The sequence below is a fragment of the Taudactylus pleione genome, unplaced genomic scaffold (assembly GCF_031769625.1).
Source record: "Taudactylus pleione unplaced genomic scaffold, aTauple2 ptg000571l, whole genome shotgun sequence".
NCBI lineage: Eukaryota > Metazoa > Chordata > Amphibia > Anura > Myobatrachidae > Taudactylus > Taudactylus pleione.
In genome coordinates this window covers 4378506-4403036 of record NW_028284973.1, presented here as the reverse complement: position 1 = coordinate 4403036, position 24531 = coordinate 4378506, and the positions used below count along the sequence as shown (strand labels likewise).

The window sequence follows — 24531 nt, the reverse complement described above, 5'->3', positions numbered from 1 at the left end:
GGAAGAGTTATGGTAGGGGAAGGGTTAGGTTTAGGCACCAGGGATGGAGGGTTAGGGTAGGTAGAAGGGGGTGGGTTAGGTTTAGACACCAGGGATGGAGGGTTAGGGTTGGTAGAAGGGTGAGTGTTAGGTTTAGGCACCAGGGATGGAGGGTTAGTGTAGGTAGAAGGGGGAGGGTTAGGATACCGACCACCAGGTGTCTGTATCCTAACCCTGTCGGGATGCTGGCATCGGGATTCTGACCACCTGGATTCAGACAGCCTGGATCCCAAGCGCCAGCATCCGGTACCCATCCCCCTTAATCAAGAAATAAGAATGTTCTCATAAATAATAAGAGCATTGTGACTCCTCTTATGGTCTGAGATTATCTTTTACCTATTTGAACCACCTCTTTCTTCCTACATGACTTACGGAGGTTTGGCAAACCACGGCGATGTCTAACGTGACTTTTTGTAAAAACAGTGGTTTGACAGGGGCTTGCCCTTTTGGAAATCTGGCGGTTTCAAAGTAGCCAAGAAAATCACCGAAAAATCGGATAGATTCCAGGGACGTTCCCACATTAGAAAGATTAACCTTCATGACAAACCTGTAAAGACACAGAACAGCGGGTACACCCATGGATATGCATGCCATGATGGCGGCCCCTGAGGGGATAGACACATTTGCAGCCCAGGATTGGAGGATTCGGGTGGATTGAGCTAAACTGAGGATAAACTGCGCAAGTTTTCATTTTTCAGTGTTTAGGGCTATTTATATAATGGTTTGAAGAGGGTGAATTAATTTAGGCCGTGGGTCGCTGTTTTCAAAGGACATCTTTCTTTTCTTCACACAGAGACGGAGGGGTATATTTACTAAAGTATTGGTTTTTAGAAATGGAGATGTTGCCCATAGATTCTACTTATCAATGACCCACCCCCCCACCCCCCACCATCACCTCCCCCAGACGGAACTTCCTGTCAATCAGTGAGCAGTGGAGTGTTTGCACACCCGCCCTGCGATGCATACGGATGCGCAGGACACGAAAATCTGCCTTTCTGCGAGCGTAATTGCATCTGCGATCCTTGCTGAATCAGGACCTGTACCTCTTAAATTGGGATTGATTTGCACCTTTCAGTTCTTATCTAGTACTTACATTAGGTGCAATTATTAGACCTTTTTTCTTATTGTTGTTAGTTTCTGGTTCGGTGCTTCTGTCCAGATAGAAAGTAACATTTGATCATCTGATTAAAAAATGGTGGATCGCTTTGTGGTTTATGACTATTAATTGGATGACAATTATTTAGGTTCCATCTTAAATATGTTTAACATTTATTTAGTAATCTGTGGCTTTGCTGTAAAGTTCTAGGTTATTTCATACACATTGGGCCTGACTGAGTCTCGCATAATGCAGTCGCATTTTCGGCCACTTACATAGATCAGAAATTACAGTGCAAGCAACTACGTGTATTCCGCATGCTTCCATGTGACTGAACGGCTGCGGGAATGGGCGTCATCACTAGATAGCCAATTTTTGGTGCCGAAATTGAATGCATTCTGCATATGCTCAGTTTAGGTTGCAACTCATCTACACCCCCATAACAACCCTACGGTGTGCTTCTCCTATGCGCGAACGCCTCATTGCCACCCGGTTGCGTAACGCCCCTTTCAGCCATCAGAGAGAAGTGATTAAGTTGCGTATGTCTCCGAATCGATCAGAGTTGTTCAGAATCGTGTATGTAGGACAGGAAACATGCCCAGTTTGCAAAACATCTTGACATGCGCCCGATTTCGTAATCGTCCACAACTCGGAAGCCGGCCCTGTATATTCCAGTTACATTGTTGGATTGTTTTTGTTAATTTGTAAGTTTTACACTGCTGTATATTGTTAAACAGTATGCTTCATTTCATTAACAGCTCATAAACAATTTGGGTCCATTGGAGCTGATCCTCAACACGCCAAGCCACCACAGAGTCCATCATGGTATGTTCCTTCTTCTCTCGCTGTTGTGTGGGGAGTGCCGACACTTCTATGAGGATTTATCATCACTGTTATATTTACTACATGTAAAGGAGAAGTCTCCCCCGTTTAAGTCTTTTCCATTTGATGTGAGAACATCAGAAGCCTGATGACCTGACCCAGTGACCTCTCATATACTCTGGTGATGGCTTTTCTGTGGCTACATCTCCGGCCACCAATGACAGGGGGAGCATTTTAAACTCTGCTCTGATTGGTTGGTGCTCTCAACGTGTTGCAAGCCTCAATGTGTAGAAAGAGCCCAGGTTCAAAATTCCAACTAGAATGAGATTTTAGGTTGCTGCCAGGAGGGACATCTTGGGGAGATGTTCATAAGTCAAATACTAATAAAGATAGTTGTCTCCATTAGTGAATACCTTCCACAATTTATAATTTTCTACACACAAAAAAACATTTCTGTGAACATCTATTTATCATTCCTAATTTTTTTTTTTCTTAGAAATATTATTAAGTCCATTAATTTCTTCTTCTTTTTCTCTTCTCTTGGTATTTCTTGCCTAAGTCCAGGAATTCTCATTTTGAAATGAGAGGACAACAGTTTTATCATCAGGCTTCTAATTTATATGAATTCTATTGATTTTGGCATTCCTCTCCCTTGATAATTAGAAGAACAGGAAAGGAGGGTGGAGGGGAGGGGGGGTGCCTTTACTTTTGGCCCTCGAGAGTGTCAGGCTCCTGCATTCCCACCATGTTGCAGGATTCACAGCCTGGGATATGAATGCAATCTTCTGCAGAGGGAGGTTGTCCCAGCATCTGATGGGACCATCCTTCTCAGCAGTTATATCTCTAGGCTTTGAGCCTTGACCATGGAACTGCAAGGACAATCAGGGTATCAAATTATTGTGTATATATGGTGACAAAACTGTAGGTTTACTTTAATTGCTAATCCCCCTTTGTTTGAATACCTTAACACTCACAAGAAACATCTTTACTATTCCAAGCATCGTTGCCTGGTGAATTTTAAATCAGATGTACTCTGTCTCATTAGATCTGCTCAATAGATTGTTATCAATAACAGTATATAGGCTGCAGCATAGGTTCTCAAACTCGGTCCTCAGGACCCCAAACAGTGCATGTTTTCCAGGTCTCCTCACAGAATCACAAGTGAAATAATTAGCTCCACCTGTGAATCTTTTAAAATGTGTCAGTGAGTAATGACTAAACCTGTGCTCCTGCTAGGTGACCTGGAAAACGTGACCTGTGTGGGGTCCTGAGGACCGAGTTTGAGAACCACTGGGCTACAGCAAGCAGGGCCGGATTTACCGCTATGCATCCTAGGCGGACACCTAGGGCCCGGCAGGTCCCAAGGGGCCTGTGGCTGGGCCCCCATGCAATCCGGCCCTGGAGAGAGCATTGGCGTAGCTACGGAGGGTGCAGGTGGTGCGGTTGCTCTGGGGCCCGGCGATCGCAACCCCTGCACCCTCCACTTGCCGGGCGCCTGCTGAGAGTGTGTTACCAGCCGGCGCCCGGCTCCTTGACGCCACTCCCATAGTTCCGAGGAGCGAGTGCCGGGGACAGACGGCAGCCGGCACTGGTGCGTGGTTTAAGGTAAGTATTGTTTTTTTTTTGTGTGTGTATGTGTGTGCCTGGGGGGGGGCTTACTACTGGTGGCATCATATGGGGGCACAATAGGGGGCATTGCAGGGGCCTTACTACTGGGGCAATATATGGAGTCACTACAGCGGCCTTACTACTGGGTGCATCAATTGGGGCACTACAGGGGCTTTACTTTTGGGGGAACTACAGGGGCCTTACTACTGGGGGCACTATTGAGAGCACTACAACTGAGGGCACTACAGGGGCCCTTACTACTGGGGGCACTTCAAGGGGCATTACTACTGGGGCACTGTAGGGAGCATTACTACTTGGGGCACTACAAGGGCATTACTACTGGGGGCACTACAAGGGCACTACAACTGGGAGCACTACAGGGGCCCTTACTACTGGGGGCACTTCAAGGGCCTTTACTACTGGGGCACTGCAGGGAGCATTACTACTGGGGGCACTACAAGGGCATTACTACTGGGGGAACTACAGGGGCCTTACTACTGTGGGCACTTCAATGGGCATTACTGCTGGGGTACTGCAGGGAGCATTACTACAGGGGCACTACAAGGCATTACTACTGGGGGCACTACAAGGGCCTTACTACTGGGGGCATTTCAAGGGGCATTACTGCTGGGGTACTGCAGGGAGCATTACTACAGGGGCACTACAAGGGCATTACTACTGGGGGCACTATTGAGAACACTACAACTGGGGGCACTACAGGGGCCCTTACTAATGGGGGCACTTCAAGGGTCATTACTGCTGGGATACTGCAGGGAGCATTACTACAGGGGCACTACAAGGGCATTACTACTGGGGGCACTACAGGGGCCTTACTACTGGTGGCACTACAAGGGTACTACAACTGGGAGCACTACAGGGGCCCTTACTACTGGGGGCATTACTACTGGGGTCATTGCATAAGGGGCACTACTACAGGGGGAATTGCATAAGGGGCACTAGTACAAGGGGCATTGCATGAGGGGAGAGGGGTCAGTGAAAGAGCAGGTCTGTGCTGTGAGGGGAGGAGGGGAGTTCTGTGCTGAGAGGGGTCAGTGATGTGAGGAAAGAGGGGTTCTGTGCTGTGAGGGGAGGGGATTTTGTGCTGAGAGGGGTTAGGGCTAGGCTGCTGGGGGTATAAGGTTAGGGTTAGGCTGGGAGGGTTAGGTTTAGGCTGCGGGGAGGGAGGGTTAGGTTTAGGGGTAGGGTTAGGATACTTACCAGCAGGTATCGGTATCCTAACCTTGTCAGGAAGCCGGCGTCTGGATTCTGAGTGCTGGCATACCGTACCCAACCCATACATACATAGCCGACGTTTCAAGGCCGCAGATGACCTTTTCCTAAGGGTTCTGTACAGGGGAAGGAATGAGTCAGAAATTAAAATATAGTGCTATGGAATGTTTGAGGGAGGAGGGCCCCAAAACTGGTATCTTGCCTAGGGCCCCATGAGACCTAAATCCGGCTCTGACAGCAAGCATAGGTAACACTGGCTCTGCAAGTGGAAATTCAAGTCACTCTGACCAGACCAAGCAGGAAGACAACAGTGGAATATGGCATGCAGAGCTGGATCATATACTGTATTATGCCACCCAGGCATAATATTTTAGCTACTGCCCAGTGGGCACTAAGGTGCCTGAGTTGCTTAGACCTATTTTTGGGGGTTTTATACAAATGAAGGAAGGGGAAAGTGACCTAATCCACAATTTTGCCCTGAGCCTCACTGGGTTTTTAATCAGGCTTTGGTGGCATTGGACCATTATACCCACTCCGGACATTGGGCCTGATTCAGCACGGATCGCAATTGCAACTGCGTATGCAGATCGAGCAATTGATGGCCATTGCGCATGCGTAAAAGCCTCACTTGGCTTACGTGGCAATCGCACTGCGATTACGCACACCGATAGGAATCCATCGCAGAGTGAGTGACAGGATGTGAGCATTTGGGGGTGGTGACAGTGGAGTGGTCGGAGAAACGTAGGCGTGCCTGTCCGTTTGAACGCTGTTGCATGGGTGTGCATAAATTAGCCACGGCGATGACATACGTAGCTTGTGCACTCACTGCGTGCAACGAGACTTGCAGATTCTGCATCGCGTCAGACCTGCTGTAATTGTGAGGCAGGGGATTGATGTGTTTCGATGCTACTGATGTGTACGCAGGACTGCGAGGTTTTACGGAAGTCAGAAAACAGTAGTGGGCGTCTCTATGCTGGCTGAGCGGGGGCAAACATTAGCATATTTTTGCAGCTTCATTGCGTGCGATTATGCAGCTGCGGTCGCAATTGCCCCTTACACATTATCAGGCCCTTTGGCAGGACCAGCAAATTAAGTGGATAAGGCCAGTATATTTTTTTGTTTTATGTCATGAAACCTTATTGTTGTTATGAGAATGGAACCTGACACATTTCCTCATAGGTGACTGTTCCGGTGCCATCAGAGTAATGTAAATGTGACCGTAACACTGTGTGCTTCTATTTCATCATCATTTCCCTGCTCATTATATTCTCTCCATACACCATTCACAGGCAGAAATCCTTATTGCATTGATTCAAATTACGGAGGTACTCTCATCATCTGGGACAAAATGTTTGGTAAGTTAAATGTATTAATCCTTTTACATTTGTTAATTTATTCAAGGATTAGTAAATTGCAAATTGTAAATACGCAGATATGAAGTGTAAAGATTAAATACATTTTTCAGTGTTACCCCAACATTACACTAGGGATCTGCAAGAAAATTTAATTATTTCCTTCCCCTCCATTATAGCTAAAACCACTCCCACATTTTTAGGATCTCAAAAGTGGGCAAAATGCTGAGATTGCAGTCATTTAAGCTGCTGTGAGATCACTTGGCTCAGCCATCTACATGAGTCAAACCATTGGCCCACATGGTTTATTTCTGCAGAAGAAGAATGTGAGCCACTGTCTGTCTTTCCTAACATTGAAATCTGCTTACGTCACATAAATTAATCTTCATGTTTAAGCTTCTTGGTAATAATAATAGTTTAGGTCTGGCCTGATTGGGAAGACTTTGGGGTGTTTGGTCTGTGTATTTTAGTACGTGGAATTACCATTCCACTCCCCCTGCACCCAGTCACGCACGCAAGGTGGGCCGGTCCAGTCAGGGCCATCAATGGGGGTCCGTGTGTTAGCAATGTTGATTTGGTGCCGGACCGCCAGCTGTAATCAGATTATGGGGGTCATTCAGACCCACTCGCGAGCGGCAGTATGCTCGCAAGTGGGTCGATGTTCCCCACTGCGCATGCGCACGACGGAGGGAGCTCCGTCGGGCGCATGCGCGAGACCCGGCGAGCGACGGGCTTCCCATCGCTCCGGGTCTCGCACCAAAGGGGGCGTGCTGTCGATGTTGATTGACAGCACGCCCCCTTTGGTGGGCGTGCCGGGGGCGTGCCTGCCAGACGGAGGCGTTCCCATGGGAACGCCTACCGTCTGAAGCCGGCCCCACTGACATCACTAGTGATGTCAGTGGGAGTGATTTTGGCTCTGATAGAGCCAAAATCACTCCAGGGCTTGTGGCTGGGAAACCCGACCGCAGGGTTTCCTTTGCAAGTCCGATGGTCGCGATGGTCAAGACCATCGCGACCATCTTGTTGGACGCTCGTATATGCTGTGGGTGGTGACCCACAGCTATACGAGCGTCCAGGAGGACGCTCCATTTTAATGGAGGAGGGCCCTGATCCAGAGCGAGCGCTCTGGTCAGAGCGCCCGGCTCTGAATCAGGGCCTATATACGCTATTGTAGCCAGTGACCCGTATTCCAGGCTTTAACTTTATTGTGTACAGATTGTGGAGAATAGCAGAATTCTTGCTATACAATACCCGACCAACGTTCTTTTTACACTCTTTTGTTTTTCATTAAGGGCCTGATCAGCTCTATTCTTCTAGTGCAATGTTAAACAAGTTGGTCTGCAAGTGGAAGCATACCATGCATTTGAATATTCACTTATGAATCTGAGTATAATAAAATAAAAACTGCCTATTAATGTTATGAAAAGATAGATTTGCTTATTTGACTATTGTATAATTAGTTTTTTTTATGTTTTATGTCTTATTTTTTATGTTTTATACATTTTTTGTTTGTTTTATTAATTGATGAATCAATAAATTAATTTGTATATTGCATGATTTAATATCCCAACAAAGGTACATTAGCGCAGTACAATCGTTTCTTGTTCTAATTGAGGGGATCATTCAGAGTCGGTCGCAAGTGCTGAGCGCTTGCAACCGACTCGATGTTGCCCCACTGGGCATGCGCACAACGGAGCCGGCTCTGTCGTGCGCATCGCGAGACCCGGCTAGCGACGGACGCTCCGTCGCTAGGGGTCTCGCAGCAGACGGGGCGAGCTGTCGATGGTGAGTGACAATTTGGGAGGTGGCAGGGGGTGTGCCTGCCCAAACGGCGGCGTTCCCGCTGGAACGCTTGCCGTTTGGGGGCGGCCCCACTGACATCATTGCTGATGTCAGTGGGGAGCTTCCTGCTCGATCAGAGCAGGAAGCTCCCTGGGCTTACGAGTGCCCAGACCCAACCTTAGGGTCTGGTCGTAAACCCGGATGGTCGCGATGGGCAAGACCATCACCCATGTCGGTCGCTAGAGCTGTGGGCGTTAACCCACAGTTTAGCGATTGGCAAGGAGGCAGTCGTTCAGGATGCAAGCGGCCGCCCTGATTCAGTGCGACAGCTTGCAACTAACGACCGCCTCTGAATGAGGTCCTGAGTGTGGTGGGCAAATACCTCTTTGTTATACTGCTGCAGTAGCGCTTGTTCCTCCTAAGTGATCAGCGCTGGTAAAATGGTGCCATTTCTTTGTAAAGTGAACCCACAATCAACTGACCCAATTTATTTTAACTTTGGTATCCTCCTCTGGGGCCGAGATCATCCGTGAAGGTCCCAACTGCAAACTTGGGTTAGACCTTAAACAGACTCTACTCTTTGTGTTATCATTGTGAGCAAAATTCAGAGTAATAGCACCATCTTTTTTGCTCTTGCACAATGCATTAGTGCTCAGTAGTCGCACAAAGGTAGGGGCTGAGTCACGCTTCTGTTGGTGGCCTACAGTACTTCAAATTGAGTTCTACTTTGTTGGGGCTCATTTCTTTAGGAATCTCTACACCACCCAAGATGGGGGTCTCTACAAAGTCAGTGTACACTGGGCTTAATCTCTTACAAAAAGAAAAGGAAAAAAAATTCTCATAGGGGCTAATTTAGAGATGTGCGCTGGTGATGGTTAGCGAACATCTCCGATTGTGTCAGTAATTGACAGCCTGCTGCCATTTCTGGGCGGGGAGGAGGCAGCAACAGCCTCCATTTCCCCAAACGGAGACGTGTTGCCGCCGTTTGGGGGGGGGGAGGCTTGGATCTCCATCGGCTGTTTGAGATTTCCTGGCCTCTTTTGAGCAACTGCATTTGCCCGCTTCAATGACCGGCATAGGATCATGCAGATGTTCCGATGCTGGACTCAGCTCAGAGCAGTGATGTGCTGGCACTGCTGCTTACCTCGAACCTTGAATCACCTCTATAGTGTGGTGCACAGATCTCTCAACTAATCATTACAGGTTCAGTCTCCCATATACAAAATGCTTGTGACCAGGGGTATTTTGGATAATGGAATATTCCGTATTTTGGAATATTTGCATATCATAATGAAATATCTTGGGAATGGGACCCCAATATACACAAGGAATGCATTTATGTGTTATATACACCTTATACACACAACCTGCAGATAATTTTATACAATATTTTCAATAATTTTGTGCCTTAGACAAAGTTTGTGTACATTGAACTATCAAAAATCAAAGGTTTTATTATCTCAGTCATGCCAAAATAATTCCGTATTTCGGAATATTTGGATATGGGAGACTCAACCTGTACTTTGGTAATATATATTGGTAAATCTTTTCTCATAAAACACATTTATTTATTATTTATTTATTAACAGATTCTTATATAGCGTAACATATTCTGTTGCGCTTCACAATTGGAAACATTAACAGAACAAACCTGGGTAATAACAGACAGATATAGAGGTAGGAAGGGCCTGCTCGCAAGTTTACAATCTATAAGCATACATGAATATTCTATAATCTATGTATATATACATTTAGGTCATAATACAGTATTTGCTTGATATAAATTAAAAACGTTATTCGCTATACATTATAAACAAACAGTAGTATACACTATAATATAATAAACAATACAACATCTATATTAGCGGAATAGGGCTCTATTTTGCAACAAGTCTTGTGCGGGGCTTTCTCCAAACTCTAAAAATGTTTGAAATTCTCCACAGAAAATTTGGAAATGATCCTTTTAAAAATCCTGGTAGTGCCTTCACGAAGGATTGGATGAACCATGAGGTTACCTGGATGAGCAGAATGGCGGCTTTCATAATGACACTCCTTCCCAAACTTCTGTATCTATTTAGATCTATCCCTTGTACCCTCCCCTCCTCATGGCTTAATAGATTTCATGCAGTTTTGAATAAATATATATGGAACAAGAAGAAGAGAGCCACACTTGCCAAAAAATATCTAATGATGTCTAGATCGGTGGGGGGCTTAGTGTATCGTATTCTTGAACTTTATCAAGCGGCGTCCCTGGTCGATCAAATTAGTGATTGGACTACAGTCCCCTGCCCTAAACCTTGGGTCAAGTTGGAGGGTGACTCGCTGGGCAAATTTGTCCTTGTTGATTTGCTGTGTATCCCTTCTAGCTCCAGAGTTTTCCATAAACCTATATCCAGGGCCATCACTTGCAACCCTTAAAGCATGGGACAGCTTATCTGTTCTCTAACAGTTTAATATATCATCTGCTAAGATTTCTATCCAATGCCTGTCATATTTAATTCCAAACCTGGACCTTTCCTTCTGGTGCGCTATTGGTATTCTGACTCCGTGATTTGTTTATTAACAATACTCTTCTGTCATTCTCCCAGTTACAATCTCGCTTCTCTCTACCCTCCAGAGACTTTTACAAATTTCTTCAAATAAGTCATTGGATCCAATCCTTCCCCACCCTTTGTAGGTTCGAGTGGTATTGTCCCCTCCCATGTTCTATACTGTATAACCTCCAATTCTACAAAGGTGGAATATCTTTCTGGTACTCCCATCTATTGGCTTCAGGACAAGATGATAAGACCCAAGCCACTTTGAAATGGGAACAAGACTTGGACATTTGATTAGAACTCACGTATGGTCCCAACATTTTTTTTACCAATTTCAAAATGCCTAAATGCATCTCACATACTGAAATGTATATGAAGTTGTTCTATCGTCTTTATCTGATTCCTGAAAGACTGCATAAAATATGGCCTTCCCAATCTAGATTTTGTTGGCGTTCATGTGGTCAAGTAGGAGAGATTTTCCTTGTTTTCTGGAAGTGCCCTGTTATACGTCCCCTTTGATCTGAGGTCGAATATTTGATTTTACATAGTGTTCACTCTAGGACCGGCTGCAGGCAGGGCGCTGGACCTAGGGCTAGGGCACTACTGCACGCGCCGAATAGGGGCATGCCTGGCACTTACGGACATGCCGGGCAGCCCCCAAGCGCATGTGCCCCGCAACTGCTTCGCCGCCATTTTGACCACCCGCGGGACACTGTGACCCGCGGGTGGAGACAGAACCCGCAGGGTGTCTCAGCGGTGTGCCGGGCTGGAGGGCAGGGTGCTTTCTGCCCTTCAGAAATAGGGCAGGGTGCGGTGCCTCACTAAAACAGCCTAGCGGGAACGCTATTTACAGGTTACTGGCTTACAGTTGTATCTGTCCCCCTCCACTGCACTCCTGCATATTTTCTCTGGTGATATTCCAGGCTACCATAGGTATATTATAAGCCATGTTCTTATTGCTATTAGAGCAGCAATTGCACAGTTCTGAAAACAAAACAAAGCTCCACCTCTCGCCCTGATTAAGACCAAAATGAACTATAGCTTCTGATGGAGACTGTGAATAGTCCTTACTCCTCCTCATCTAACTCTCCGATTATGAAGTGGTTTTGCTGGCATGAGTTCTCTACAGAGGGTCCATGTATTCCACTAGTCACGCAATGATACTCTCCATTGTATTTTTTCTATTCTGAATATTTACAGTCATTTATTGTTTTTATTTCCAACTAACTTTATTTGTTATACCCTGATTTAGATTTTTTTTTGTGTGTGTGCAGGTTTTTAATGTGGATCACTTTTTTTTTGTGTGTGTTCAGCTTTTTAATGTGGATCACATGCCTGTATCCCCCTTTGTTCTTCCCGTTTCTTATTTTTGTATCCCCATATAGGGACTTATTCAAATAGAGAGCGAAAAGCCATTTTCGCCCGTTTTTTGGCGAGAATTTCACCTGAAAATTTATCTCCGTATTCAATTCCAGTCCGTTTTCGCCTATGTGAAAAGTCAGTGCACTGAAATAGGCGATAATTGTTCTCTACAGAATAGCAGGAGAAAAAAAATGGGAGGACAACTTAAAACACTAGCGAAATAAGCTTCTGGGGGTGCTCTAAGAAGGGGCCAAGTGTTTTGGGGATTGCAGGTGCTTGTATGGCGGAGGAATTTCACTTTACCTACAACTTCACTTTAGAGACATTAAAATATGCTAGTACCCATTTTCAAGCACCCCAAATTTGATGGAACTACTTATTTTCTCAAAAAAACATTGCTTTATGCCATTCTTCACCACTTTTACCTAGACGCTAACAGCAAGCAATTACCACCACGTAAATACCCTAACTAGTTCAATTAGGGCTAATGCTAAACTTTGTCTGGGGTACAGAGTGATTCCCCCAATTCATCCTGCACTTTTCGCCTGTTTCAAATTCGCTGGGTCCCGTTTTCACCTGTTTGGCAATTGAATACGGAGTAAATCGAGAGCGTGCAAGAAAAGTTTTTGCATCCAAAACACGCGAAGGCGGTGAAAAGTCAGGCTGGCGGAACTTTCTCGCTGATGCAAAACTAATTGAATATGGCCCATAGTTTGAAAACATCTAATAAAAATTAATGTGTAAAAAAAAATCCTGGTAGTGGAGTATTCCTTTTAACTTTGCAAAGCAGTAGATGTCAACCACCACTAATGCTATACCAAAATGACCTGTAACCAATAGTGAAGGTGTTTACTGTAGCATTTAGTCATTCAATTGCAGTGATATACAGTAATACAATCAATTAACATATTTAAAAAAATAAAAAAATAAAAGCAGTTGAAGGCTGTCTCTCCCCCTCTTCCCCTTTAATAAATATTTAACAAAAAGAAGCTTCGAATTAGTCTTCAATTACTCCAACGAGATAAGTCGGAAGGGGGAATAAATTTTCCAAATATGGAAATATATAATCAAGCAGCGGTATGTAGACATATCAAAGATTGGATATTACACTCCAATATTTACTCTAATTGTCTAATAGAGAAGTCCTTTCTTGAAAATATTGAACTAGTTAGCTTCTTACATTTAAATAAATCTGAAATTTCCAATGAAATATTGGATAATCCTCTACTGATGTCGGTATGGTCAGTTTGGCATACGGTTCGTAATAAATGGAAATTAAATGCATCTCATTCTCTGTTCCTTCCATTTTTGGGTAATGTGAATTTTCAGAATGGATTGGCTTCCTCTCCTTTCAATTCATGGAATTCTAATGGATTGAATGAAATTCGCCATCTAACAAACCCAGACACATATCGTGTCCTTACTTTTTCTCAAGCACATACTAAGTTTCCCTTTGTACGGATTCATAATTTAGCCTTTTTACAGGCACAACATTACATAGCCAAAGTAATTACTTTATTATCTCCCATGGACTGGATGAATCGGTTGGACATAGCTTTTCAGACCCCAGGAAACTCCAAAGGAGCCATATCCTTGTTTTATAAAACTCTCAAAACACCTTATTATAGTGGCTATTATGAAACGGGAATAACTAGATGGCAGAAACACTTCCCGGATCTTAGTGAATCCAACATTTTTCAGGCACTCCTATACTCAAATAGAGTCCTTTCTGCAAACACATACCAGGAAATGTTTTTTAAGTTGTTTTATAGGGGTTATGTATCACCTTCTCGTAGCCAGTTAATTGGTATCTCTACATCGGCAAGATGTCCGAAATGTACTAGCTCTGAAGCCACATTATACCATTGTCTCTGGGACTGTATCTATATTAAAAGATTTTGGTATCAAGTCAAACAATTAGCAATTTCAGAATTAGTTAATTTTTTACCACTAACTCCTGAATGGGCCATTTTTGGAATTTTAACTACAGATTCAAAGATCTCCCCAGGATGCAGAAAATTACTACTGATGCTCACGGCCGTGGCGAGGAAATGTATACTTCAACAATGGATATACTCTTCCCCCCCCGTCTATACAAATGTTTAGAGACAAACATTTTCACATGTTTAAAATGGATTGGATGGAAACGTCATTACACAAAGAACAAAGAATAGAGAGATTTTTTGAAATATGGGAATCTTTTATTGACACTTTGAATACATCACTTAAACAACAGATACATAACTGTTTCTGAATGACTTTATGGTATGAAACCAGAACGTTTCAGCTGGACCCTCCTATTCAACTTAGTTAGAGTCCACAGATGAACTTTTTTCCTTTTTCCTTTACCTTCTCCCCTTCCCTTTTTCTCCCTTTTTTTTTTTTTCTTCTCTCTCTCTTCATCTTCACCCGTTTTTTTCTTCATTGCTCTGGGTTTTTCCTTTTTTCTTTCTCATATATCATGATATGTTCTGGTCATTTAAAGAAATTGATATAAGTAATTAAGGTACGTTATCTACCCTAATTTCCATATTTGGAAAAGGGAGAATGAGAATACTATGTATACCAACAAGAATATATAGTTTCATATAATCTGTATTACAACAATTGCATTATTGTATCTATGCTGAAAAATATTGCATGTTTTATGAAAATGTTTGAAAACCCAAATAAAAACATTTAGAAAAAAAATATATATATTTAACATTTACAAATTTGCTTAGTCCCTTTGTCCGGAACGCTCTTTGAATTTGAAAATCTCAAAGACTAATTAAGATATTAATGTGATTCTTTTGCGATTGATTTCAATCAGCAATAAATTACAGAATTTGGTATAAAACTGTATAAAATTGTATGAAATGAAATGAAATCTACAAAAACCATAAGAAATGCTTTGGTGTAGCTAACCTGAAAATGTAAAGAAAACTACCCAAACACAGAACCGGCAGTGACTCGGGGGAAGGAGCGGGATAGGGGTGACCGCCGCCAGCTGCTGTTCTCACGCGCTACTGACGGTCTGTGCTCTCACATGGACCCGGCGCCCTAGCCTTGTGCGGACACTGTTTACGTTCTGCCCAGTTTGGCTCCTGATTGGCCACTTGGCTGCGTGACGTAGCTATTACATAATGAGGGAGGGCGCGTGGGCAGCACAACACGTGAGGCTGCTGCTGTAGGGGGTACTCTTCCCTCACCTACTTTCTCCATCATGTCGATTCCAGGCTTGCAACTCCCAGCCAATCAACACCGGGTTTGCGCCTCAAAAGCAACGCCCGTTTTCTCTGCTTTCCACGAGAGCTACTGGCAGCTGTTGATTGGCGGGAGGCTTGGGCGCGGTGAGGTGGAGTAACAGTGCATTATAATTTGCATCTATAAGGCCTCAGCTTGCAATACCCCCTGGAAACGGTCCATTTTGCTTCCGAGTCCATGGCTAAATATATCATCGCACTTACAAATTGGCGAAATGTTACAGTAAAAAAATCTCCAAAAACCATAAACGGACGTGGCTTAGCCAATTATGTTTCAAACACATCTTTTATCACCCCATTCCGTTATGATTTAGCCATTATCTAGCGAAGCATTTTCTGTACGTATGTTCTGGGTTCAAATTGGCCGCGGGCAAACTAGTCTTAACTACATAAATACTGACAGATGACAGCTGGTGCTGGCATTTAAAAACTGTATTACATTTATTTTTTGATATCTAATTGAAAAAATAAAATTGTTGATATGGTGGCAGACAAAAATAGTGGAAAACAAGACAATAACTCGCGTACAACAACTCAATCATTGGTGTTCAACTCTCCCTCGATCCACAAAGCACACCCAGAAGGGCGGAGTCCAATTTTCCGGTCGGGAGAATAATGGCTTAACATCACCATCATTCCTGGGGAGAGTGCACCCAACTAATATAAAATTACAATGACAGAACAACAACACAAAGAAAATCACAATAGGGAGTGAAGGAGGCTGGGAATTTCCAAAGTACAAGATGAATGATGCAAACTGTCAACCGCTAATAACACTTACCAGACTCCGCCCCTCACACACAATAGGCTCCAATAAACAGAACCGCCTACAACTATTAGTCACTTATTTCTTAAAAGGAGGGTGTCTCTCATCTCAACCTCTGGGTTTAAAATGGTCCGAAACAGACCCCCAACTCTTCGAACAAGCGCGGTAGTCTGCCTACACGCCCGCGACACTCCAACAAGATGCATCGGTTCCGTGTATCTGCATTGCTGCCACCCAGAAACACACTTTCATGGAATGACGGATCAATCTGTCCGATCTTTCAGTCTCGGCCAGTGTCTGTATTCTTGGTATGGCGCACGTGCAGTCTGTGTTTGCTTTCTGCAGCGCAGTTTACAGATATCCGCAAGTTCCAGCCTCATTTGGACTGGCGTCTGCCTAAAAATCAGGCCCATAATACTTGGGTGTATTTTATTTAAAATAATTAAGAAAAAAATAAATTACTGCGTGCAGCCCTACAATCCATCTTTGACTAAATGTGCCTCTATAAATCAGCGCGCACACACTGCTGATCAGTGTAACCTAATGAATAACATTATATGTTGTGTGCACTTATAGTAATTAATCACCGGCCGTGGGGACAATTGAGCAATAAACACACAAGCACCACTTAAGAATAAAAACATCAAAATTCAATTTCCTTTGATGGGGATATTTTTCGAGTGAGAAATTTCCTGTTTTCCATTAAACATCGCTGTGGTTGCAGACAGTCCCTAGTAGTGAAATACATAATTTGCCAGTCAGAATTTTTTATTTTATTTTCACACTTTTTCCCTTCCATACTTTGTTCTTTTTTTTGTTTGTTTGTTTTTGACCTGTTTTTTTTTCTCCTCTGCTTTTTTCCCCCCTATGATAAATGAGATACCAACTACTGTAACTTTGATCTTATTACGAGACTTTGGTGTAATTATATATGATTGCTCGCGTAAGAACTCATCAATATTCAGGCCACAAACACCCAGCATTTGTTAAGCTTGGTGGATTATGATACTTGGCAAATGTCGCGGCTCGAGCTGGAGAATTTCCTCCTGGCTCCCGAATGACTGAGCTGCAATCAACATCATGAAATTATATATACGAGTGATAGATTACTTTATCCTATAAATAAATTTTAAAGGATCTAATTATATGCATTTGTTTACTTAACAACGCCAACACAGTGTGATCAGAAAGTCAGCAAATTACCTGGAGGGGAAGATTAATTAACAGAATAATTGCGTGCTATTAGTTTTGCAAGATTAATGTTATAATTTTCTGTTTTTTTGTTTTTTTTTTAGGAACTTTTGTGCCGGAAAAAGAGAAAGTTTTGTACGGGCTGACGCATCCGATTAATACGTTTGAACCTTTCCAGGTCCAGGTAAACTTGTTTATTTAAATGTGTTTACAGGTCAAGAGTTGCCCCATCTTATTTTTATACCCCATTTACCCTATATGCTTTCGTATTTATAAAATCTACATATTTAAATAGGAATTACTTCCAAAACGTACAACTTAGTGGTGGAGTTTGGTTCACTGTTTTTTACTAGAGATATATAGGGGGAGATTTATCAAAGCTGGAGAGAAATAAAGTGGAGAAAGATATAGTACTAACCAATCAGCTTCTTTCTGTCATTCTGCGGGCTGTGTTTGAAAGATGACAGCTAGGAGCTGATTGGTCGGTATTTTATCTTTCTCAAAGCATTAATAAATGTCCCCCATAGTTTGGGTTTTTCTTCATGTGACAAATCTGAATTTTAGTTTTCCAAGGAGTGGAGGCTCGGATTGACTAGACAATTGCTTTAGTTAGTTGAAAAAAAATCCCTGAAAAGTAACCATGTTTTTTGCAATCGCTGCAGAAAAAAAAACCACACAGTTCTGTGACCTTATCTCGGATCGTTATCATGTGTATTTGCCCGTAAATGGCAAATTTTTCAGGCAAAAATAAAAAAGGGATCTAATTGAATTGAGCGAAGGCAAAAAAATGCGTTATGTCCTGTTTTATTCGACCGAAAAATGTTCAGGGCTAATTGGATTAACCCCCCCAAGTCAAACAAATTCTCAACTAGAATTCAAAGCACAAGCTTAACGGACCCGGCATTAAACGTTAACCCAGGTCACCTATGTCTCCCACCCCCTCCAGTTGGACCCACCCCCCCACTCCTTGTCCCTCCACTGGCTCTGTCTTGACTAATCCCCCCAGTGCTCTGTCTAAAACAGCCAATAACTGTATATTAAGTGGAGATTTTTAAAACATTCCAAATAGGTCAAGATTCCAGCTATCTTTACAGTCTCTACTAGGTAAATGATAGCTAGAACTAGATTGTTTTTTACGGCAAAACCTCCACCACTGTAGGTTCTAGTGAGGAATGGTTCCTTGTGCAGTCTCCGTGTACCCCCCCCTACACCCCCATTGCCAGCACAAGAGCCAAGAAGACTTCTGCACTGTGCAAGAGTCTACAGCATGTGCGCAAATGGCGTTGCCATATAATATATATATATAGTTTCCTTGAGTGGATGTAATCAATTATAAATATGTTAATATCTTATGCAATTGAAAAGATGACATTTGTGAAGGTTAAAAGATCCTACAAAGACAATAGAACTTAAAGTTGCCGGAAGTCCGTCCCCAGCAATCCCCCCATACAACATCAGAGAACTATTAATCAATATCTAGCCATCCTGTTTGCCATGTTGAAGTGTTGCAGCTCTGTGTATATAACATGTCGGCCAATCTTAATTACCCATTACAGGTTCTCAGATGAGCGTACGTTTGCGTCTATTCATCACCTTCCCCGTTGATTGCAGATCTGGCTGGGATACGAACTCATTGCCTTGTAAATTGCCTCATTTACTTTGGAGAATGTGATGGATTACACCACACGCTGATTTTCTACACGCGGTCCCATGCGCTTTGTTTTTTAAAACGGGGGTGTACTTAGGACACGTCATAGCAAACGCAGCATATCACAGTTTTTATATGTTATTTCTTATGTGAAGAATGTGGGGGAATTGTTTCCTGCTTCTTGAATTCACCAAAACTAATGAGTGTTTTTTTATTTTATTTTATTTTTTTATTTTGTCTAGTTTCATCCATAATGCAGATATACATATACTGGTACCATTACTGATTTAAAGGAAAACAAACAGAAGGCGCAAAACCCAATGTATCTAAATGTAATAAATATAAATATCCAATGCACTTTGATATATAAAATGTATATCAAAGATATTTATTTAAAACTAAATAAACATATATTAAATCACAAAATGTAAAAAATAATAGTAATTACTACGGTGGTCAGGACCTGTAAGAGTCCAAGCAGATGATTAATGGCAAAGTTCAATGCTGCCCAAAAATTAACGATGATAATAAATTAATAGCAGCAAGTTCGTCCTTAGGAGCAAATGAATATGTCCCAAATATAATATGGATGAATCATGAATCACAAATATTGTTAGCAGATTAGAGATACCTGGACACGAGATACCACTATCTCTGCAGACAGTAGCTCCCTTTGTCTGTGTACACACAGGATAACAATAAGACTGCACTGTGGGCATAATATACCAGGGATGTGCAGAGATTTGATCTAAAAATGATTGGAATAATCCAAAGTATATATATAAATAACTTATAAACATCTTCTTTGTTTAGTGTAATAATTTTTATAGTTAACACTCACCAGCTTTGTGGAGCTCCCTCGAACTCCAGAAAAATGAGAGATGAGGCAGCAACAGCTCAGCCTCGCTTCTGTATAGTAAGACATTGCTTGCAGAGCTGGGGGAGGGGCCAGTCCACGCGAGGTAAGCTGCACAGAAAGAGAGCTTACCGCGGCATACCTCTGAGTATGGGGAGTGTGCCTTGAGCATTGATGGACACCTTGGATGTGTCATGTGACCAGGAAGTGCACTGCAATGTTTAGAGATCGGAGCTCAGTCAGCAGCAAGAGAAGACACAATGATGCAAGTAGGATAATCAATGGACACTGAAGCTTAGTGTAGTGAGGGGAGAGTTACAGTGAGTAAAGGGTGAGAGAGGCTCCTAGCACTCAGACCCAGCCCTATGTGTGCCTCCCCAGCCATTGAACTCACCGCACGTCACTGTAATATACGCAATGCCGATATTTACACATTTGTGTGATCTGGGTGTCCTGCATGGCTGGACTGGCCATCTGGCAAATGTCAAAAAGGACGATGGCCATTTGTTCCACTCCGGCTGTGGGAAAGCCTGGCCAAGCAGCAACGTCTTCCCGGTGCTCTGCTCAGCCATCACACTTAGACCGTGGGCTTGCCGTGAGGCCACGCCAGCTTTTACATGCTTGCACAACAGGGAAGCCTGGCCGTAGTATAGTCTCAGTCCGTCCCTGGTGCCCTGGGTATATGCCTCTTCAACTCTAAAATTGGTGCTGCAAAAAATGATTACGCTGTAATGCACGTGATGCACTCCTCTTGGTTTAAGGTTCACAAGGTCACTTACTTTTATAATCCATTATATCAGTATTGTTTCCTATTATAACCTGGTAAAATATGTGATCAAACACAAGCGGGAGAGGCTTTTTTTTATTGAGCTTTCATGAAGAGACCAGTAATTACAACAGTTGTGCATGAATAAGCTACTGTACCTTTGCCATACAATGCCAGCAATTATTTCTTACAGAGCCGTACAGTGTAAAATAACAGGTATTCTGTTTTTAAAGCTACAGCACTGCGTCTACATGTGGAACACGTTCTGGAGCACTCCCGGGTTATCCAACAAACTATCGGTAATATTCAAAGGACCAGGGTGGGGTCCTGGAAAACCTCGGCTTGGACTTCATGAGGAGCTTCCAAAGGTAAATTATCTATATGTTAAAGTAAGTATGTAACAAAAATGTTTTGTAAGCAAATCAGTGCGTAGAATTTTAAATTCAGTATGTTTTGTGGCGACATGAACGGATTGTTTGGCGAAAACAACTCCCAATTGGCAAAGATTCATTACAAAACTTAAATTTTCTCATTCAATGGTCATTTATTGTAAGATAGAAATATTAATGCATTATATTATTGACCAATTACAGGTTACAGGAGATGAAAAGCCATTTGAACCAGGATTATCAGCACCATTGCAAATATATACAATGGTGCATTTTATCCTTTTGCTTGCTGTTTATCGGCACATGTTCGAAGCCAAACTTGTAAGTACAGAATTCATACTATTTATAATGTTCTTAGAGGTTTTCTCAACAGAAAAGTTGTGTTTTTTTAACCTTTTTATTACTCACGTGGCAGCACACAGTAGAATAAAAGTATCCCACGGCTTACATTCACATCCTGAAAATATGAATTTACCAATACAGTACTGTACAGTGGGAGAATAACACTGTATCATGGGGAATTAACGCCTCAGCTAAACAGACTGTTCCACTGCAAAACTTGATTTGTGTATGCTACATACAGTATAATCAGAATAGATTTATATTTACAAATACAAAACATTTCTCAAGCGCTCCTCGCAAAACATACGGTATGTGCCCACCTCCAACTTCATCCCCTTTTACGTGGAAATAAAACAGCTCAAACTGACTTTTTGGTTGCAACAATATTTTGTATTTGTAGGGATATTATTTGTTACCAGTTATTTATATACAGCACATAGATGGTTTTTAAATTACTATGAATGTGCAAAATGAGAAAAACCTAAAAACGATGAGGCGTAAGTTGTTGAGAGCACAGCCCCTGCACATGGGCTGCCCTAGTCCTGAGCCTGTACTGCCTTACCTCCTATCCGGCTCTCCATGGCATCATCATTCTCCTTGCAGTAAAAGCATGTAAGTTATTATTGACCAAGTTAACAGGAGATTTGTTAAGATTTTTTTTTTTATAAATAGTTCATAGTTGCAAATTGCAAACGTGCAGTTCTCATGGATAAAAATATACATTTGTTGCATATATCGCCAATCATAATGAGCAAACACAGTATGTATTAAACCGACAACGTGTAGTACTATTTATTTTTTGTCTGTCAGTAAAAGTTGTAACGGGTTATTCAAGAGGGTACTGATAAAGGCCAAGTGAGCAGTACCCATAATAACCGATTAAATGCTTTCGTTATTAAACATGCTTTAGAGCAGTCCGGATAATGTTTTTTGCCTCCTTTCCTTTTGCGCTTTGATAGGAGGTAACGTGGCCACGTACGTGGAAGTCTGTGTGCGGATATCGGCTTATTTTTGGCTTTTGCCTCCTTTTCCTTTGCGCTTTGATAGGAGGTAACGTGACCACGTACGTGGAAGTCTGTGTGCGGATATCGGCTTATTTTTGGCTTTTGCATCCTTTTCCTTTGCGCTTTGATAGGAGGTAACGTGACCACGTACGTGGAAGTCTGTGTGCGGATATCGGCTTATTTTTGGCTTTTGCCTCCTTTCTCTTGGAGCTTTGATAGGGGGGTAACGTGGCCACATATGTGGTAGTCTTTGTGCGGATATTGGCTTATTTTTGGCTTTTGCATCCTTTTCCTTTGCGCTTTGATAGTAGTTAACGTGGCCACATACGTGATAGTCTGTGTGCGGATATCGGCTTATTTTTGGCTTTTGCATCCTTTTCCTTTGCACTTTGATAGGAGGTAACGTGGCCACGTACGTGGAAGTCTGTGTGCGGATATCGGCTTATTTTTGGCTTTTGCCTCCTTTCTCTTGGAGCTTTGATTGGAGGTAACGTGGCCGCATACGTGGTAGTCTGTGTGCGGATATCGGCTTATTTTTGGCTTTTGCCTCCTTTCTCTTGGAGCTTTGATAGGAGGTAACGTGGCCACATACGTGGAAGTCTGTGTGCGGATATCAGCTTATTTTTGGCTTTTGCCTCCTTTCTCTTGGAGCTTTGATAGGAGGTAACGTGGCCACGTACGTGGAAGTCTGTGTGCGGATATCAGCTTATTTTTGGCTTTTGCATCCTTTTCCTTTGCGCTTTGATAGGAGGTAACGTGGCCACATACGTGGAAGTCTGTGTGCAGATATCGGCTTATTTTTGGCTTTTGCCTCCTTTCTCTTGGAGCTTTGATAGGAGGTAACGTGGCCACGTACGTGGAAGTCTGTGTGCGGATATCGGCTTATTTTTGGCTTTTGCATCCTTTTCCTTTGCGCTTTGATAGGAGGTAACGTGGCCACATACGTGGAAGTCTGTGTGCAGATATCGGCTTATTTTTGGCTTTTGCCTCCTTTCTCTTGGAGCTTTGATAGGAGGTAACGTGGCCACGTACGTGGTAGTCTGTGTGCAGATATCGGCTTATTTTTGGCTTTTGCATCCTTTTCCTTTGCGCTTTGATAGGAGGTAACGTGGCCACGTATGTGGAAGTCTGTGTGCGGATATCGGCTTATTTTTGGCTTTTGCCTCCTTTCTCTTGGAGCTTTGATAGGGGGGTAACGTGGCCACATATGTGGTAGTCTTTGTGCGGATATTGGCTTATTTTTGGCTTTTGCATCCTTTTCCTTTGCGCTTTGATAGTAGTTAACGTGGCCACATACGTGATAGTCTGTGTGCGGATATCGGCTTATTTTTGGCTTTTGCATCCTTTTCCTTTGCACTTTGATAGGAGGTAACGTGGCCACGTACGTGGAAGTCTGTGTGCGGATATCGGCTTATTTTTGGCTTTTGCCTCCTTTCTCTTGGAGCTTTGATTGGAGGTAACGTGGCCGCATACGTGGTAGTCTGTGTGCGGATATCGGCTTATTTTTGGCTTTTGCCTCCTTTCTCTTGGAGCTTTGATAGGAGGTAACGTGGCCACATACGTGGAAGTCTGTGTGCGGATATCAGCTTATTTTTGGCTTTTGCCTCCTTTCTCTTGGAGCTTTGATAGGAGGTAACGTGGCCACGTACGTGGAAGTCTGTGTGCGGATATCAGCTTATTTTTGGCTTTTGCATCCTTTTCCTTTGCGCTTTGATAGGAGGTAACGTGGCCACATACGTGGAAGTCTGTGTGCAGATATCGGCTTATTTTTGGCTTTTGCCTCCTTTCTCTTGGAGCTTTGATAGGAGGTAACGTGGCCACGTACGTGGTAGTCTGTGTGCAGATATCGGCTTATTTTTGGCTTTTGCATCCTTTTCCTTTGCGCTTTGATAGGAGGTAACGTGGCCACGTACGTGGAAGTCTGTGTGCAGATATCGGCTTATTTTTGTGATCAGGGCGTTCAGCACAAATGGAAAATGGACAAATCTAGTAACAGCAGAAAAATAACCACGACAGTAATTTGTGACATTATCAATCGAGATGAATTAGAAATATGCAAATATACTGTGGGTATTTATGCTGTATAAAGGGCACCATGCACTTTGGTGGGAAAATGGCACATCCTGCTTCGCTCTAGTCTTTATCCAGTCTCGAGAGGTGTATTTATCAAGCAGTGAAAAACTTAGAGGAGTGGCCAGTGGAGAAGTTGCCCGTGGCAACCAATCAGCTCCTACCTATTATTTTATAGACTGTACTTGATAACTGTTACGTCAAAGCTGATTGGTTGCCATAGGCAACTTCTCCACTGGTCCACTTCTCTAAGGTTTTCACTGCTTGATAAATTAGCCTGTGACAGCGATATGGACATTGCTTTGTCTGCAGGCTCCTTTTCCTCAAAATCACAGCACCTATGCATAAACACAGAACTAACATTTGGGTTTATGTATCAAGTACTGAAAAGTGGACCAGTGGAGAAGTAGCCTATAGCAACCAATC

General features: G+C 43.0%; 1 protein-coding gene across 2 annotated transcripts in view; it reads left to right on the top strand.

The window, feature by feature from the left end:
* Positions 1 to 24531, top strand: part of AGMO (alkylglycerol monooxygenase) — a 289406-nt gene that overhangs the window by 152820 nt on the left and 112055 nt on the right. For both annotated transcript variants that reach the window (XM_088453145.1, XM_088453144.1), the window contains exons 7-11: positions 1894 to 1960; positions 6085 to 6150; positions 17135 to 17214; positions 20534 to 20668; positions 20894 to 21010. In XM_088453145.1, coding sequence (XP_088309271.1) covers positions 1894 to 1960; positions 6085 to 6150; positions 17135 to 17214; positions 20534 to 20668; positions 20894 to 21010 — 465 coding nt within the window. The remainder of the gene's footprint in view (positions 1 to 1893; positions 1961 to 6084; positions 6151 to 17134; positions 17215 to 20533; positions 20669 to 20893; positions 21011 to 24531) is intronic.